The sequence below is a fragment of the Tauraco erythrolophus genome, chromosome 8 (genome assembly GCF_009769465.1).
Source record: "Tauraco erythrolophus isolate bTauEry1 chromosome 8, bTauEry1.pri, whole genome shotgun sequence".
In the NCBI taxonomy this organism is placed as follows: domain Eukaryota; kingdom Metazoa; phylum Chordata; class Aves; order Musophagiformes; family Musophagidae; genus Tauraco; species Tauraco erythrolophus.
In genome coordinates this window covers 42,451,823-42,470,925 of record NC_141472.1, presented here as the reverse complement: position 1 = coordinate 42,470,925, position 19,103 = coordinate 42,451,823, and the positions used below count along the sequence as shown (strand labels likewise).

The 19,103-nt window shown below is 40.4% G+C and overlaps 1 protein-coding gene across 10 annotated transcripts in view; it reads right to left on the bottom strand.

Annotated features, from left to right (window-relative positions):
• Positions 1 to 945: 945 nt before the first annotated feature.
• The window catches only part of MBD5 (methyl-CpG binding domain protein 5), a 70,520-nt gene continuing 52,362 nt past the window's right edge, over positions 946 to 19,103 (bottom strand). For 7 of the 10 annotated variants that reach the window (XM_086615805.1, XM_086615807.1, XM_086615808.1 and 4 more), the window contains 6 exons: positions 18,213 to 18,424; positions 15,277 to 16,485; positions 9,785 to 9,897; positions 6,740 to 6,847; positions 3,997 to 4,072; positions 946 to 1,802 (listed from right to left, as the gene is read on the bottom strand). In XM_086615805.1, coding sequence (XP_086471931.1) covers positions 1,731 to 1,802; positions 3,997 to 4,072; positions 6,740 to 6,847; positions 9,785 to 9,897; positions 15,277 to 16,485; positions 18,213 to 18,424 — 1,790 coding nt within the window. In that variant the 3' untranslated portion in view covers positions 946 to 1,730. The remainder of the gene's footprint in view (positions 1,803 to 3,996; positions 4,073 to 6,739; positions 6,848 to 9,784; positions 9,898 to 15,276; positions 16,486 to 18,212; positions 18,425 to 19,103) is intronic. The other 3 variants (XM_086615813.1, XM_086615814.1, XM_009977867.2) reach the window with 3 other exon arrangements.

Sequence of the window (19,103 nt, the reverse complement as noted above, 5' to 3'; positions counted from 1 at the left end):
GAGTTTGGGACGTGGGAAGAGGAGCAGGGACTCGTGATCCCGGCACCGAGTGCCGGGTATCTGGAGAGCGGCGATACTGCCAGCTTCCCAGGGTGCTGATCACCACCAGTCCTTAGCCGGAGAGTGAGATTTGGGAATTTGGGGAGGGCAAAAATGGAAATCTGAGGTAAGTGGTGGTCCCGGATGAAGAGGCAGGGGTTATGGACTCCACCCTGGGAATGGTGAACTGAGAGTTATTTCGGGAAGCCTTGAAGACAGAGGATGTCATTGCTTCCATCACCATCACCACCATCCGTGTTAAAAAGAAAAATGAAATAAAATGGAAATAATGTTGTGCTACACTTCCGTTCGTTAATTTTATAATGGCTCATAGCTTTAGACTTTTAAATCTGTAGTGTATTAATTTTTTCTACATATGCTTCACATTTCTCACTTAATATAACATAAATAATTTGGTTAATAGATTTAACCTGCACATTTCAGCCACATTAATATATATAAGAATCTGTTAATGGTATAAATAATTCTTTTTAAATAAAATAAATCTGATATGTTACATAATACTGATAAAAATCACTGTTGCTAATAGTTCTGTAAGCCACCCTTGATTTGCTGTTTGAATCCTGCGAGATGGATCCTGGGGTTTCCTTGACGAGCGCGGCGGAGCACGCCCTGCCATCCTACTGCGAACCCGACCCGCGATCAGCACCGATCACGGCGTCGGGGCAGGGCCTCCGCCCCCCTACAAGTAAACGTGGCGGTTAACGACGTTAGATAATTTAAGCTAATAAACCTAGGGGCTCTGAGGGGTCAGCGTTAAGGGGGATACAAACTGTTTAGTTCATCAAGTGGCTATGAAAGTTTAACTACAGAAATGGGGGACTAAAATAGCCCATCTACTTATTTTTTTTTTTTCTTTTTAATAAAATCTACAGCGCTCTACTTTAGAAGTTAAGTAAATAAAAAGGCAACCGATAGTTGCAGCCTTCGAATTACTAATTAGAGCTGTGATCCCACATCCCGTTAGGAAGCTGCAAGGTCGCGCTCTCCTACAGAGACCTGAAATGGGGTACAGTACTTCCAGGCAAGGTTCATTCCAAACAGACAGTATCAATGAACACTCAGTGGCGTGAAGTGTATGTCAGAATTAAGGTATTACATCATCATGCCTTCTCTCTGCTGTTAAATACAAAAACAGCATCTTTTACATTATCATATAAAAGCATTTAGGCTGTATTTTTATTTATCACTTTACACTGGTAGTCTCTTGTATGTGTACTCAATAGAAACCAAAGAATTTTGTACACTATTTTTTGTACAATAAAAGATAAAGTGTGCATTAGGTACGCTTGTACATGACAATATTGTACAATATTTACATTTCAGATATCACCATGAAATTCTGTATTATCTATATACACAATGAAAATTTCTCAGAAACATTTGGACTATTTCTTATAATCACAATTTTAGTATTATAGAAAAAAATTTCAGTAATCATCTGACATTGTTACTGCAACCTTTCGAGATTTCTGATTGGCTTATCCAGCAGCTGCTATCCCTCCTAATCATCAAAAATACTGTACCACTAATCCGCGTAGCACCCTGTGATGGTATCTATCTGTCTTCATATAAATATTGATATACCCATGTCTATATCAATACCTACATATAGACTATGTGCACGTTCGTTTTGATAAGTACTGGACCAGTAACAAAGACATTCAATGTTATCTAGAGATCTTCCTCCTCTTGGGTTTTGGAGGCTTCACTTGTCTGTCTCCCTGGGGGATTTGGTGGACCTGAAAACAAGGACATTCAGAAGTTAGCAAAGGACGTTCACCAAAGTAACCACCCGGTAGAAAACGAGTTAGGGATTGCTCGAGGAGCTGTTACGAAACGGTTCTTATTATTTCATGTCTACACGGAAGTCCGAAATCAAAGGAACTTCCAGAACGTGAAGGCACCGGGGAGAAAAAGGTCGCTGCGGCGGTTGGCGCAGCTCGAACCTCTGCTACCCTGGAGAAAGGTACCAGCTGCAGTCACTGTGCCACAGCATAACTGGGAAGTGACCCCCAAACTGCAGGTATGCCAAATCCTCAGCGACAAACCTTTACACATCATCATGACGAGGGCAATAAAGTAGGAAGCGGGTGCAGGGAAAACACCGCTAGCAGGGAAAAATAAGAGAAGTTGAGCGCGGGCCTGCAGGAGCAGCACTCGGGAACAAGCTGTCTCTAGCCCACCCTGCCTTCACCTGGTCATTAAAAGGAAGTTTTCCATTTCCAGCTGAAACCAGACCGTTCTCCCTGGCAGGAAACACACCGCGAGCGGAGGACGGCTGGTGCCTGGCGCGGAATGCCACCACCATCTGTCGGTGGGAGAGCGGCTGTTCTGGGAAGCGGAGTTCGCAGCTTCCCAACAGCACTCGGGCACCAGTAACAAACCCTTCGGCATCGGCCGGGATTACTTCCTTGGGTCCCTCCTGGATTCCTTCGGACCGCTAACGTTTACCACATCTTTATCGACTCTTACAGATAATGTGTTAAGCTAATTAGCTCGTTTGCATGTGCTTTTCATTTAAAATGTAACTGATGTCTGAAGAGCAGCTGAAAAAAACACAAGTCACTAAAAAGAGAACTGTTGATTCCCTGTGACTGTTTCGAGGAATCGGAATCTTTATGGAAATAAACCCTGATCACAAGTTTTGTGACCAGATAATTAAAATATAAATCTAGACGATGTAATGCTGGTACATCAGCTTGTCTGCAGGACGAAGGAACCCGATGGGCACATCCAGTCACAGTGGCTTCCCCTGAGCCAGTCTGTATCACAGTTAAAATGCATGTAGCAAACAGTTCTTAGCATCACTGGGTATGGAAATCAAAGCAAAGGTATCAGCAGAATGGTCCAGTCCAAACACATAAGTGGTGGTGTGCGTGCCAAACACGCATCCCATATCCATTTGTAACAGACCTACCGTCAGATCCTGCTTTCCTTTGCCTTCCAAGGACAAGAGGAAAACACATGCCATTTTAAATCAAAACTCAATCTGATTTTGCACAAGTTTAAATGAAAAACTTGCTTTTTTATTACTTATGGCAGCCATTAAAAGCTACTGAATTACTTATTTAATATTTCTTGGTGGTTCTGAAACCAGCTCTAAGTCTGCAGTTCTCCATACGCTTCCTTTTAGGTACTCCCGTAGCTTCCCTGAAGTTTTACTACTCCTAAATATGCATCTTCACGACTGAGCATCCGATATCAGGAAAAAGACTTTTTAATGATTCAGATGTTTTACAATTAATAATTTGAACAACTACCGCTGCTGAGATAGAAGAGGTTGGACGTGCTGTGATATACTTTTTTGCACTTCTAAGTGTGCTGCAATGAAATGACAGACGTGTTCTAAATATGAAGCCGAGTACATTATATAAACACAATTTTATATTAGAAAGATACTGGGCTTACCCAGTACCAGTGTAAATATTTTAGCAAGCACTGTCAGACTTGATATTAGGGACACTCTTGCCTTTATGACAGTATCTTTCATTTCACACAAGGAAAGCTTTACTCAGAGTTTTATATTCAAAAGAACGATGCTTTTGAATGTGGTCTCAATATCTTGCTACTCAAATTGAAAAACAAATGAGCCTGATTTTGAGTCACTAGTCAGAGAAAACCCATGGAACCGATCCAAATATCATTGGGCTGCATGAAGAAAAAGTATGTCCAGAAATCCACCTTTGTAAAAAAAAAAATATGATTTGCAACATAACTAAAATTCTAAATCCTTTCCCATTTTTCGGAATGATTAGACATTTGCAGACGTTTTTTAACACAGGAGAAATACAGAAAATTCCACGTTATTTAAGAAAATAGAAACAAAATTCATGTTAGAAAGCAACCCAAACCAACAGTCCCAGTCTTCAACTGACACACGTGCAGAACCATAGAGAAAGGAGAAGATTATTGTTCATGTGAAAAGAAACTTACATTTCCAGACATTTTGTCTAGTTCACTCATGGCCTCGTGTATAGCAGCTTCTAAATGGTTATTTAGCTTTCCACTTCTAGGAAGAAAAAATTAATGCCATCAGTAATTCTTAGTAACAGAAAAGAAATCTTCAAAATTATTTAACAATAAAGACATTAACTCATTACATATATTCTACTAACTGGAGAGCCTCCCAGGTTGTTACAGCACAAAGAGCAAGATCAGACCCATATACGATATTATGCAAATTAAAGGCTCGTGTTGTAATTACCGAAGAAAAATTAAAGCCAGAACTTCAGTGAGTTGTGTGGTTAGTTACAATAGCCACAAGACACATTAATCCATCAGTAATGAGCAAGAGCACTTCGTGGTAACGCAGCATTTTGCGCAACGTAGCACGACAAGGGGCAAACCCTCATGGGTTTTTATCAGGACCAGAAGAGGAAAAATCCAGCTGCTCTGGACTTTCCCAAAGACAGCAAGCATTACTAAACCTCTAGTGCCAGCTCGCCTCTGCCTGCTTCCCACTCCATGCTACACACTGCACTTCCTTTGTAAACGTGGTTACATTCCAGCACCACTTTTGTGAAGGACTAAATAAGGCACGCTGCCGTCTTTGGGAAAAAAAATCAGTGCGTGAGCTGCAAAGTTTTTCTCTTACCCAAAGCACAAAGCTCTGAGTTAAATATCCCTTCTCACTTTAAATAGCCAGAGGAAAATCAGTTGTAAATCCTCTAAAATGTTGCTAGTTTCACCCCAGAACGACGGCACACCGGGGGCTATGGTAAAGGGAGGGTGAAGACTTTCTTCTTCCGTATCACAAATTACCCCAAGCCACTGGGCAGCTCCACACACATCTGATTTTACAGTGACATTTTTGCTTTATGTCTATTTCTTTTTGAAAGAAGTTTCCCACTTGAACACCACGCTCTGCACGACAGGTCGTACTTCTGCGGCTCCACGTTCACACCTCAGGGTTTCAAGCTCACTAACAGTGCTCGAGCACAAGTTACTGTCGTTTCTCGACAGCTTGCTGAGGATCTGTGCTCAAAAGCTGGCAGAAATATCTATATGTTTAGATGGGCTGGTTCATTCATGACTTTAACTGAACAGAAGAGTAATGAACATGAAGACAAATGGCTGAATATGAAATAAGAGAGAGGGATCATCCTGGAGGGGAGAGACTGCGTTATGAGCATCCATCACAGTATCCTCAGGAAGTAAGAAGGTACTGTTATCCCTGCTTTGGAGACGCAGAAACGAGGGGAGAAGGAAGAGAGTCGACTGCATCAGGGGAGAAGATTACGGCAGAGAAGGGGGGGAGGACAGGTCATCCCAAGCTGGCACGGCTGGCTGGGTCGTTGGGACTGTCCCTCGCAGAAGGAGACACTTTCTAAAACAGCCCTTCTGTTCTAATAAAGAAAGGAAGCTCATCGTGTCAGCTGGGACACTCTTCCCTGGGACTCCAAGATTTACAGCAACTGAAAGCATTGGCAAACAACTGACAAGGAAGTAGCACAGAGGAACTGTATGAGCAGTAATTCCATTCCCCCAGTTCAGCAAAATGATGTTATAACCAGTGCTGCTGGGAGATCCAAGAGAGAAGATCAAAGGGTCTGTTATTCATTATTCATATAAGATATTCTCTAACACCATTTGGCATTGGTCACCTGAGCTGTATCAGGGCACAAATTGCACAAAAAATTCAAAAAGCTGGAAGCCTTCCTGGCCTGACTGCACTGAAGTGAATTTATCTACATATGGAATTGCACAAGTTTCACTAAGGCTTTCAAGGAATTAGTTCAAACAGTGGCAAAGGAGTTTTGTGCAACTTGAAAATTACGTATCCTGACGTAGTTTAAATCAACCAAAGAAATGACAGGATAAACTCAAACAAATGTTCTCATACAGAGCCTGACATGCCCACCTGGGTTTCTGAACTCCTTGAACGAGACTGCTGGCAAACCAAGTTTAAGTTACGCAACTTGGGCAAGTGAAGGCACCCTCAGATATTACAAATGGCCAACAGAATATTGGTCTGTGGCAACGTAACTTCCTATAAAGTTAATATGACTCTATTTATAATGCAGGTACCTTAATGACTGATAACACTGCTGACTTGCATGTCACCTAGAAGCAGATTTCAGATGTCAAGTTACCTATATGTCATGCAAAGTTATTGAATCAACATTACGCTCTATCAGCAGCCCACTCTCGTTACGGTATCAATCAAATTGTTGCTATTAGTCAAAACAGCCATTTGAAAGTATTTGAAACACAAGTGATCATTTGACTTGTAGCCTTACGACACTGCTGTTACGTTCCCCTGACTGTGAAGATGATGATCTGCCCCTGAGCAAGTCAAAGTTTCACAAGTACCCGTCACTGAAGCATCCACTTACTGCGGACAAAACACTGCAGCTAAACCCCTGAGAATTTGGCATCGGATAAACATATGCATCGGGCCTCTAGGGATCCAAACCAACCTGCAAATATCACCATTAATCACTCCTTAAAAAAGCAGTGCATCACCTCTTAGGAAACCTCTCATGACCCTTTGGAGAAGGATTTAAATTCCTGCCCTCGGGAAGGGAGGATAACCTTTTTGTCAGAAGCGTTCTTTCAATCCTCCTCCTCCCTACTAGGGCCCATTAAAATTTTACCAAATTGTATCATCAAAATGAAGTCTAAGCATGTGTTGAACTGAAGTTCCCTCCCACAGTGGACATACTCCAGACTTCACCTGCAACTGCTGCTCCGGGCAGCTCTTGCAGCAGTAATAAGGGATATCTGAGTGCATCCACTTCGCTCGTCTCCAGCAGTATGGTGCAAGCAGCTGGTGGACTCACATCTAGAGAAGACAGAGACTTAGACTGTGTCAGGACAGAGACTGACTGGAGCTGGAAGCTGGAAAGGTGGTGGAAGAGATGCATTATTTCTTTTCTTACTGGAGTCGTGTTCAACTCTGAGCATGGCACATGTTCAATAGAAGGAATGTCAGAGACTTAACTGCTCAATGTTAAGAAGCCACTTCATTTTGAAATAACTTCGTATGGATGGTAGAGATGGTAATGGTAGGGATGGCAAATGGCACATTTCTGACACAAGAGAAGCCTGGTGTGGGAAATAAACACACAGAGGAGCAGGAAACGGCAGGAGAAGGAGACACTGGTATTGGGTATGACCCACGGAAGATGCTTTGCATGCAGTGGGACAGGAGAACGCTAGTGGACAGAGGAATACAGATAACTACGAAGCTTGGGGAGAACAAAGATTGGATCAGACGAGGCTTTGATAAGGGAAGACTGGGCCTCCAGCAGCTAATCCTTCAGAGACCACGACTGAATAGGTGAGGAAGCTGCTACGTCCAGACCTGCTGGAAGCAAGATGAGGCATGCCTTGGAAAAGAACAGAACAGCTGAGATGGAACTGAGAAAGGGTGGGAAGGTTCAGCAGCTTGTACCAGAGTGCATCTTCCTACAAGGCCCAGAATAAACACGATGGGTTCGGAGTCACACCATGCCTGGAGACAGCCCTTACCATCTCCTAGGGAAGTGCTACACAAAATGCTGTAGATCATACTATTACTTGAAGTTACACAGCTCGGTGCAACAGAGCTAACACATCTGACTGTGCTGATCAAACGTGCTACAGTGATGTTTTTTTCTGGTGTCTTGTTTAGAAACCTGAGAACCTGAATACACAAAACATTCCAATTTTAAAAAACTAATACTTAAGGTTAGATTAGGATTTACGATTCACAAATACTGGATTTAGGGTGCAACTTGAACTGCATCCTATTACATTCCTATGATAATGTACTTTTTAGCTTTGCAGACTTTTTAATCTTTAATTTAGTTTTAATAATTTTATATTTGATATATAATATTGATATATATTATTGAAGACTGAGTGAAGACTGCGTGCAGTGAAGGAGACTACTCCAGTAGTCCCAAAAGTAACATTTGTTGCCCAAACTGGACGATATACTTGGGCTGAGGCAAGAAGTCTAGGAACACAAAGAATAATTTATGGGGTTAAGGTATCTGAATGTCGTTTTGAGGACCTGGATGCTAACTCTGCTCTGCTTAAAAGCGATGCTAGTCCACGCTCTCTCAATCTAAATTTCTCATGGGTTTCTTCACCCATGTCTTCTTCAATATAGAAGTGTTTGACTTGATGCCAGTACATGATGTATGTAAGTGCTGAGTACTTATACAGGTGGGAAGGAGAAACTGGAGTATTCTACATGTAGCAATTATATCTAATGCTACATTTAAAAAAATCTGGACCTGTGTGCAACAAGATACTAGAGAGACACATACCAGAGAGAAGACAGTAAGGAGATTAGTAAATTCTCCATAAAAAATTACAACAGTACGCAGGAAAAAGAGGAAGAGTCCATGAAGAAATACGAAAAGATTTAAACTATGAAATATGTACAAGTAGAAAGATGGAGGAAAAACCTGTAAGGGCTGTAAAGCAACCCTATGAAAAGGGGCAACCATGTGCCCCAGGCTGGTTGGGATATCTGATACCTCCTGTTTCCTCATGGGCAAGTGATGGGGCAGCACCAGACATGCCACCCAAAAAGGCTGTGGGATTCAGTGGAATTGCAGATAATCCTTGCAGTCTGCTAAACATACAGACGCAAAGCAGAAGATGGGAGTTTTTCTTAAATTGTACAGTTTATCTCAACTTTAACACCTCTTTAAATTTGCTCCTGGTGTCACCTTACTTGAGTCACGTATTTCACTTCAGGGGCATGAGCAAAGAGCTGGGGAGTTGCCAAAAGCCCTTCTGTGTTCTCACCACACACCCTTGAACTCCAGCGAGACATTTGGAGGATGATCTTGGAAAAAACAACCACCAACATTGTCTCATTGGCATAAAAAATATTTCTCTGAAGCGCCGCGTGACATATAAAGAGAAGAAAAGCTTACACCTTAAAAGGAGCTGAAGACAAATAATTATTTAATTCCTTTAAGCCTGTGTTTATTGTGCTAAAGACAAGTATTGCCAGCTGACTTTAAATTCTCACACAAAGGAATATATTTTCACTGCAACAGTAAATAAGCAACAGCATCCTAGAACAAATCCAATCACAGTACAATTTCTACTTTTCTACCCTTTTAGAGCTGTCCAGACTTTTTTTTTTTCTCCTCACGTCAACCATTTTCCTCTTTTTGTCTATGCCAATGCTCCATGGTGTAATACTTACTGCTTCACAGTCTTTCTATCCTCGTATATTTGCAAATAAAAGCTAAAAGACAAGATAAAACCAAGCAGTTCACACATGTCTGACACAAAGTTCTGCACTGAGCCTCTTGTCTGGTTAAATGCAGCCAGACTTCACAAATTCTGAAATGCTTCTCAGCAATGGGAAATAAACTGAATTTATCTGACTAAACCTGTGCTCTGCCTGCAGCAGCAGCTGCCAGAGGAAAAGGGAAGAGATAAGAAGGGCAGATCTTGTTAAAAAGCGTATTTGGTCAGAATAGTTTTGATGTAAAGACTTTTTTTTTCCTGTAAATTAGAAATCCTACACATGAAAGCTCAAACAAGTAGGCTGACATTTTACAAAGGCTACTGTAAATATCAGAAGATGCAATAAAAATGCAGATATCAAGGACCTCGGATGATTATCATAACCAACACAAGGAATTCAGAAAAATTAACTCTTCAGTTTGGCCGATCTGCTAAGCCCCCCAAAATGAGAGTCTTAGGAAGGGGAAAAAAAAAAAAAAATTATTCCATTTCGCTAGTAAATAAATGAGCATTTACTTACTTTCTGTTCCTTTTTCTGGCTCGGTTGTAAGCTTCTAGACCTTCTGTTAGTGTCTTCAACTTCTCTGGCTCCACCTGAGTGAAGGTATGAACACCAAACCACATTACCCAGACCTGCAATTATTAAACATTGCTTTTACTTTACTGCTAGACATGCATTATAATGGAGCTTAATTTTCCCTGCATCCATAAGGCACTAACCTTCCCGGCAAAGAATAAATTAGTGTCTAGCTATGTACACCCCCTCATACATATACATATTGTAATTTCTCTAGATGTCTGCCCCACTAGCATAGAAATACAAAAAACATAAACATGACACTCACGAGAACGGAACTAAGGAGGAGAAGAATATTTTTAAAACCTTGTTTGTCTTTATATTATTAGTATGAACATTGCTGTTGAAGTCTCATATTCTGTACTCATGCTTTACAAATGCATTTTACACCTTTGAGACCACCTGGAATGCATTAAAACACCAAGTTGCCTAGAACCCACGATCCAATTTTTACAGATGCCATCAACACAAAAGCATTTCACATCACCTCGAATTTCTGGGTCAATTATTTGAGGCCCCAGTTCAACAACGCAGCGAATGGCACGGCCAAATTCCCTCCTGCTTCAGAAGAGCCACAGGATGTGCTGAAGGTAAAAGGTTTAAGGCCTTAAAAAGGGGTCGGGCAGGATGACAAGCTGCATTTATGCATCGTGAATCCGTAAGTCTTTAAATCAGAGCCCGCCTTGGCCAGCTGATTTATTGGTCCTGAGAAAGGGCTTTTCAATTTTTTTTTTTTTACTTAAGCACATACTTAGTGATCTGCTGAGTCAGGAACGAATTTGAGCACGTGCTCAACAGGGTTGCTGAGCTGGTATTTAAAGTTCTTCCACTGGAAATGTAAGTTCTCTAGAAATCAACCAGAATTACAATCTTTTAAGCAATCTGTATATAAACCACTGCAAACAATCACTGGCACCACTGGGTAGGTACCAGTTAGTGCTGGTATCAACAATACACACATGAAAGAAAACTAATTAGACCATCTGTATGATTTTATCATTTGCATTCTCAAAACATTAGTCCACTTAACTCTGCGTATTATTTGGATTTGTCTCAGTCATTTCTGCTTGTAAAACCAAAAAAAGGTATTTAAACACATCGATTTAAAGAAAACAAATGGATAAATTCCTTTTTCTTTGTCAGTACTGCTACATTTTGTTTGACTTACTTTTTAATCTTTGCATAACTTAACCAGAACCTTATATAGCATTTGTTTCATTAAAAAGTACAGCTTGTATTCTGACACAAGGAAAATTAATTCTATAAATACAAATTTATTAAGCATGCCTATGTACAATCTGAAAAATAAATTTATATGCAAATACCCTCTCAACCCAGCCTTTCGATTACTAAATAATTTATTTTCACAATGAAACTGAATTTCAGACGTGACAACGTGAAGTTAACGAGTGAGCAGGCTGTCAAAATCTCTAGAAATAAGGCCCAGTGTATTACACATTTAGACTAAATTTCACAGGTATTGAACTGACACATGTGGTAACGAAACTGGGGAATCCTCCTGTTTGGCTCTTCCAGAACAAGAGTCACTACTGGTGAAATCTGCACACGGGGAGGCAAGATTTCCATTTTCCCGAAATGGATTCAGTTATGCCACAGATTGTAGCACTTCTCCCCTAAAGCTGTGCTTACTTTTTAATGTAAGACTGCAAACACTTCAAATAACTCCTCTCCTGATCAGACCCTGGCAAACTGCAAATGCACACATGAGAAACTCTCTCTATTTAAAACCTGCGGAGCTTTTCTACGGATAAACCTGAGAACAAGAGGCAAACACCACTCGCAGGCTTCACAAGCTGATACGTTCCATCCCCCACATTAAACCAGTATTAAGGGAGGCAACGTTACTCTGTCTGCCACACACCACAGCTCCAGCCATCGTTTTACAGAAGGTCTGAAAAACAGCTGAAGGAGAAACTTGTATTTTTCACAGTGAACAGAATTAAAGGGCTCTAACACCAACAGCTTGATCCTCCACCTTGGAAACTTCACCGCGTGTCAGAGCTGTCACGAACGCTAAATTGCACGGTATATATGTGTATTTAAGGAGTAAACCTTGCAAAGGGTTGTATGTGCCTGCCATTAGATATCTAAGTTCAATGGTGAATGTTTTTGTGGAGAGCTAATACCATGTTTGGGTAACAAGGGGCGTCTATTAAGTAAGAAAAAGGAATCAATATCTTTGTTATTGGCGTTTTGTGAAGGTAGAACAGTAAAAAATTTCTGAAGAAGTAGTATCAGATTGCTAACATAACGTGGTCTGGGAAGCAACTGTAACGGATACATTGGAATTAAATCATCATATGCCTTCGTTTACAAAAAGCCATTACAACACTAAATAATCCATACGAATGGGATTTTCGGGACGCTGATAAATCACACCTATTATTATCTCTAGAACTATAAAAGCTCCGTTTAAAAAACCTGGATTAACTGATGGAAAGTCCTGCTGTGAATAACACTTGCTCCATCCAAATCCCTGCGAAACGCACTAGAACCAGGTAACTGCTGCTCGCACAAACCCTTTGAGTTTTACATTGCTGCGCTCAAAAACCTTGTTCCTGTTTAGGTGATTTGATTTGGATAATAATCGAATTAATTACTTAATGAAATACGCATCCTCTGTTGTAGGATGCGTGTAGCTTCAGGCTTGCTTCTTCCCTTTCCAGAAATTTCTGCTACTACTGCTGCTCTTCCCTTGGGTTCCTCTTTAATTTTCCAGTAGCCAAAAAGTGAGTGTTCATTAGGAAACGAAGGTGCAATATTCCTTCCTTCTCCTGTTAGGGAAAACACCGTTCTAGCTGCTCTTCAAACAGAAGCATTATTACATTTAATACCCGAAGTCTTTTGAATGGGAGCAAAAATCAAATTATGTATGATACAAAGAACAGAATATACAAAGTACCACGAAATCCCAACAGCATAGCGAACCTAATGTTACAATATAGGAGGTTAACATTTGATTAGACAAATACTTGATGTTTTAAAGATGTAAAAAGATGTTTTAAGAAACTCAGCAGAAACACCATTTTCAGAACTACTGCTAGCGACTCCCACCATGAATTGTAACCTTTCAGGATTTTTTAAGTGCAGAATTTCTTAAGGCCATTTGTTTTTCAAGGTTATTTCTTTTTTGTTTCCAAGGTTTGGGTTTTTTTGTTGTTGTTGTTTGGTGTTTTTACCAGGCTGCCCAAACACCTGAAGAACGTGGCTGTACAACATGCTATAGGAGCGTTGGAACACGTGTACAGATTGCCACTGTGCATGCGAGTTCCTGCCTATTTTCTACTAGAAACAGAACTATTAGGCAGCACATGCACGTTTTCACCTCTTTCATGTTCTCCAGTATCCCACCTTTCGACCTCAACTCCTGATCTTTGGTATTATCATTCACTCGGTACTTCTTGTTGGAGAAAATAGACATACTTTTTTTAAAAAAAAATTAAAATAATTATTATTATTATCTTAAAGGCCTTCTGATGTGAGAGGTGATCCATTACGTGGGACTTCCTGATGAAGAACTTGAAAGAGTCTCTCTCGCTGCCTCCACAAGTGCCTTGACAGTCCTGCACGTGCAGCAATGTACGTATTTTCAGTTTGCTTCCCTGTGGTTTGTGTTTCCGCATACAATAAAATCTGTGCCACTGAACAGAGTATTACACAATGCTTATATAATGTACATAAGAGACACAAAATTAAAGAAGGCAGGTTTGCACAAAACCAACTATATATTCCAGTATCCACAAATCAGGGAGTAAACGTATAAAACTGCTAAGGAACGCAAACGAAAGAAATGTCACCCCTTTACAAAGATTATAAAAAATATTTTCTTAAAACGTATAAAACCAGTCATAGAGATATGGATACACAATTTTGTGAATTCAATACAAAATGCATATTTGGAACATATGTGCTGTGTCATGACTGTATTTGTAATTCATATGGGACAGTGACGTTGTCCACCTCCTAATTTTTTCCAGTTTTGTTTCACCTTTTATAGTTTGTGGTCTCTCTCATTTGCCTGTTCTTCACAAACTGACCTGTAACTTGGGCATCTAACTTTCAGAAGGAACGAGCTCTTACGCATTCAAACATCGTTCCTAAAGCATTTTGATTTCTCTCAAGTACATACTTCCGTTCCGCGCACTCAGACCGGAGCTCTTGGAAACCTTTGTGGCTCAGCAGATCAACAGACATCCCGTCTGTAAAGAGAGACTGAAGTTCTCTCAAACTAGGGTTGAAGCCACTCTGGCCAAACGTCATCCCAGTTATTTGTAGCACCAATTCATCCAAGACCTGTTGGGCTGTTTGAGGAAATGGCACACCAGCCTCGTAACTCGACCACTATGACCTGCAGTAAGACCAGCAGCAGTTGGACTGTAGATACACCAGTTCCAGCTCAAGAAGTTCCTGAGCTGTGCACTGGTGGGAGCCAGAGGCTGTTGGTAAAGTAGCACTCCTCAACATATGCTTGTACTCTCTCTCCTCTGGTAACTCCTGTTGGCCAAATTGTGGGGGAAGGAATGCTTTGGTCCAACTCACTGTCACGGTTCTTATGACTGTTGTCATGCACTGCACTAGGCAGGTATATGGGGAAAAGACATAATTTTTAAGTGATTTGATTTCTCTGTGTCAGAGGTAAAACACTATTTCATTAGATCTTTCTGCTTACATACTTAAAAAACGTGCATTTTATAAAATAGCACTTAAAAATATTATATATGGAAGATGTCAAATATTTTATAAGAACTACAAAAATATACTCTTACACAAGTAGCGGAGACCAGAATTTGAAATATTTATCATAACAAAATAACTCCCTGATGACTGTATTTTCTGTATATTCCCCAACAAGCATATGATTTGTTGACAAAAAAAACCAGGATTTTAGTATGAAAGAGGAAATTGGAATGCTTCCTCACTATTAAAAGATGGTCAAAACCTCCTTTCAAGGTGAAAATGCGCGTGCATTTCCTCTTAAAAGAGTGTATGTGTCAATCAGCAAGCTTTTACTTATCACAGACCCCTCAATCTGCTTAGATCGGTTTTCCTTTTTGCAGTTTTCAACACTTTTAGATCTCTCCACATCAGTTTCTTTCAACTAAACACATAATGTAAGTCAAACCATTTTTTGTTAACAACATTTTTGATGTAGCAAGTCTTTTGCGCACGAATTAGTTAGCAAAGCACAACCAGGCCAAAACATCATGTGTTTCATGGCATTGGTAGAAGTTTCTCGTTAGATAGCTACGGGAAGAATTCAGTTCTGCAAGCTATGGCTACAAAAAAAAGCAATTTGTACTACTAAAATAAGAGACAAAGAAAAAAATAAAGAATGGACCGAGGTAGTTTTGATAAAACAGTTGCACGGGCACATGTAGATAGATAGATAGATATGTGCATATATATAAATATACCTTCCCCTCCTCAGCGTTTTGTTGACATGAATTGTGAACTTCTTCTTCTCTTACTAGTTTTCCAGGCCATGAAGTCAGTCCTTTGATTTGGCCCCAGACCAAGTCGCCAACATTAAACGTCCTCGGCCTGTAATGTATCAGCTCGTTTGAAGAAGGGGAGTCTGGGTTCCTTAGGTCATCTTCACTACTGATGCTTTTAGCATCCGAAGGGCTAGGCACACACCCATTAATGCTTTTGGCATTAAAATCTCCATTGTAATGGATATAGTCTTTAACTAACGAACTTTCCAAGCTGTTGGAGGAACTTGGAGATTGCTCTTCCAGAATCAGGTCTTGTTTGGAAGTGTTCAGCAACTCCCCAAATCCTCTGTTCTGCTGAGGCCTGTTTCCGTTTATGTGTGCACATCGTTCCACAGTGTTCTCCAGTCTTTCCTTAAAACTCATCATAGTTCTTTTGTAATTGTTATACCTGAAATTCTCCTCCAACATTTTATCACTTTGACAGTTTCGCTGTGATAACAGTATCTGATGCTGCTCGCCTTGTAACAATGGCAGTGTGGAGATGTTATTGGGCCTTTCGTGACACGGGCTACTATGGATATGGGTAGAGTGGTCTAGAAACTCATCACATTTCCATCTGTTTATCTCACTGACAGGACTTTGCTCCCCTTCCCACTGTTTTTTGGGTGTGTTACAACTTGTTGATTTGTAATATTCATACCCATCCCCTTCACTGGAATTTTTACCGTGCTCTGAATTCTTCAGAACTCGTGTTCCTCTAGTGTTCCTTATCCTACCTTCGTGATCAGAAACGGCAATGTTTCTTCCGTGGATTACTGCACTGACAGCACTGGAAAGATTTAATGGGTCACCAATTGAGGCTGTGAAGGCACTCATGGCACTCAAAGCTGGAATGGGACTCATCTGGGTCGTACTGCTAACAGCAGTGGTGATTACTACTTGCATTCCTTTGCTTGCAGCATCTACAACGGCTTTGTAGATGGCGTCCACCGATGTTTCACCCTGAGCAGCAACATTGAGGTTATCCTTCGCCTGTTGTCCAAGAGATGGTTCAGTTCTTTGCTGCAAATCACAAGATGTTTCTTGGAAAGGAGGAAGCATGGTGTTGGAGCTGTCAGGAACCGGCGCCATTCCCATTTGAGTGATCATTCTTTTGTTTAGGGCAGCAGCATCTTCCTGCATTCTCACCTGGAAAAAGCAGAGAAAAAAATGGAAATTGCTATTCTGCCTTAAGTTTCACTTCAACAGACAAACTTTTCGTATTGTTTCATTTTAATAAAAAAAAAATGAAGATCGTGGCCAGGGTGACTATTTGTTAAAGTACATAATTTTATTTCGGTTATACATCAGCTACGAAGTTTAATGCTGAACCAGCTAGGTAGAAAACAAAAAAAATCCCCTAATTTAGAGGAAAACAAAACCAGTGGCTCTTAGGCTTTGCCTCGTGGATCAAAACGGACGCCTTGCCTGAAATGATACCATCTACCATGCACTGCTGAGACTTTCAGAGTCTTTTCAGGGATTTCCTCTTCTGATTGAAGCACAGCATCTCCTTTTTTCTATCAAGTCCTAAATGACTCCGCCACGGTCAATATTGTGGTTCTCAACTATTCTCTTTCATTCCTTCCCAGCCCCTAATTTTGCTTCTTCCCTCTCTACCAACTGTTCTTCTGGGCTCCTTATATGTTCCTCATTCACCTTCTGGTGTAGGCTACTGCCTGTTTGGAATTGGCTAATATTTCTACTTTTTTCCTTTTGGTTACGTGCTTCTCTCATGGGATCTCTTTTTACTCCAGTCCCTTGTAAACCATGTCTCCATCGCAGCTATAATGTCAGGCACTGCCACAGTAAACTGTAACCTTCGGATTAAAGGAGCTGTGCTTTTTGTGTTTCTTGTCACAGAGGCAGGCAGTGAAGATGATGTCAATAACCATGGTATAACAAAAAGCTGTAAAAAAACCACGGGCAAAATATTTCTAAAAGCTCCTTTAAATACCTACCATCCCTGAGAATCCGAAGCAAAAAAATGCTGAGATAAAGCTACCGAAATGCATAAAAAAAAACCCCAAAAAGAGGTAATAGGCAGTTAGAAGACTGTGATTTTGCAATAGCAGCGAAACATCTACACTGAGAAAATGATGCATCTTCTTTTTACTTCTGAAAGGGTAAAAGCACTTCCTGGCACTATCCACGTGCTTCCGTCTTCACGTCTTGAGTTCTGCAGCAACCCTGGTAATGCTGAATAATAATTAATACGTATTGTAACTCTGGTTTTATTACCTATTTTGGTTGCTATGCTTCCTGTCAGTATGTTAGTTTGATAATTCAACTTGCACTATGAAGAACTGTCTATTGGATGGCAGGGAGGTATCATTTTTGCACGGTTTGTCATTGTGTTTTCATTCTAATACTTTCCTTCAGTCTATACAATCCACATCACAACCAGCTCTTCCATTCAGGTGCAGTGGGAATATAAGAGAATGGTACACACGGTCACCTATAATCATTTATTAAGTTTCTAATTACTGTAAAGGAGTACCAATATTTATTTCTCACCACTGAATCGTTAGAGTGGTCTAAATGAGAATTTATGATCGTTTTTGCATAATGGAAAATAGTTTTGCTAAAAAGGTATAGTGATTGTCAGAACATACGTAGCATATTTTATCCAGTACATGCAGCATAACTCTTTCCAAAGAAACTATACTCAATTTCTAAGGAAGAAAGTATAAAATTTCAGCAACAAAAGTTACTGATCTACAAAATCCTAAAGCTACTGAAAGAAGCAAGCAACTGTATATATCATAATGCCTTAATCACTCAGAAAAAAAAAAATAATCAGACTATGGAGGATATAATTTTACCTACTGAGAGTTGCACATTTGTTTGAATATTGATTTCATTTTGCTTTCTACCTGGAAATTTTGGAACAGACATGCCATGGGGTTTGGGTTGTTGGCTGGGCCAGGAATCGGTGGCTGGCCTTGAAAGCCCTGCATGTTCTGGTAGCCCTGGAGAAGGTGCTGTTGCTGCTGATTTGAAGGGAACATCTGATTGTTGTTTAATAGCGACTGGAGATGACTCAGCTGATGGTTATTCAAAGTAGTGTTTATAGATGACATGTCACCTGCAATTCAAACACAGGGAAACATAAGTCAGTTTAGTTTCCAAGAGTCAGGAGGAATTTCCTTGACTCAACTTTTAACTGATTGCTAAGCAAACGTCTCTGTAAAACAACACTTTTCCCCTTCAGTCTTCTATGGAATGGTCCTCAAGGCACGTGTCTCCTACTCTTTACTCCTGTATTTCTTCAGTATTGGTTCTTTGGCATGTCACATCTGCCTGGACTCTTTCTAAAGGTTTCTGACATGACTGTCTTTGCCTTTGGCACGGTACACAGCCAAGTATGGCAGAATGAGCTCCTACGATATGCAGCGTCTTGGAATCTTGGAATCTCCTAGTTTCCAAAGAGTGACTGCTTGGAAGAGTACTTGGGGGGTGGGAGGGGTGGGGTGGGAAAGAGAAAATAATTTTAAAAACCCAAGAGAACTAGTTTTTCATTAACTATGACAAAATAATGTGAGCTAACTGTAAATGAGCAAAGGCTTTTTGGCTCACGGATATGTCAGCCAACACTCTAAACAATTTTTTTTTTTTTTAACATTCTAGAGAAACTTCTGTATTAACATCTTGTATTGCATGAAAATCTCACTGTACATGAAAATTCTTGTTCTAGTAAAATAAATACGCTGTTGCACTTGACTTCAGGAAATAATAAAGCTTAAAAATATATCAGTTTCCTAGGG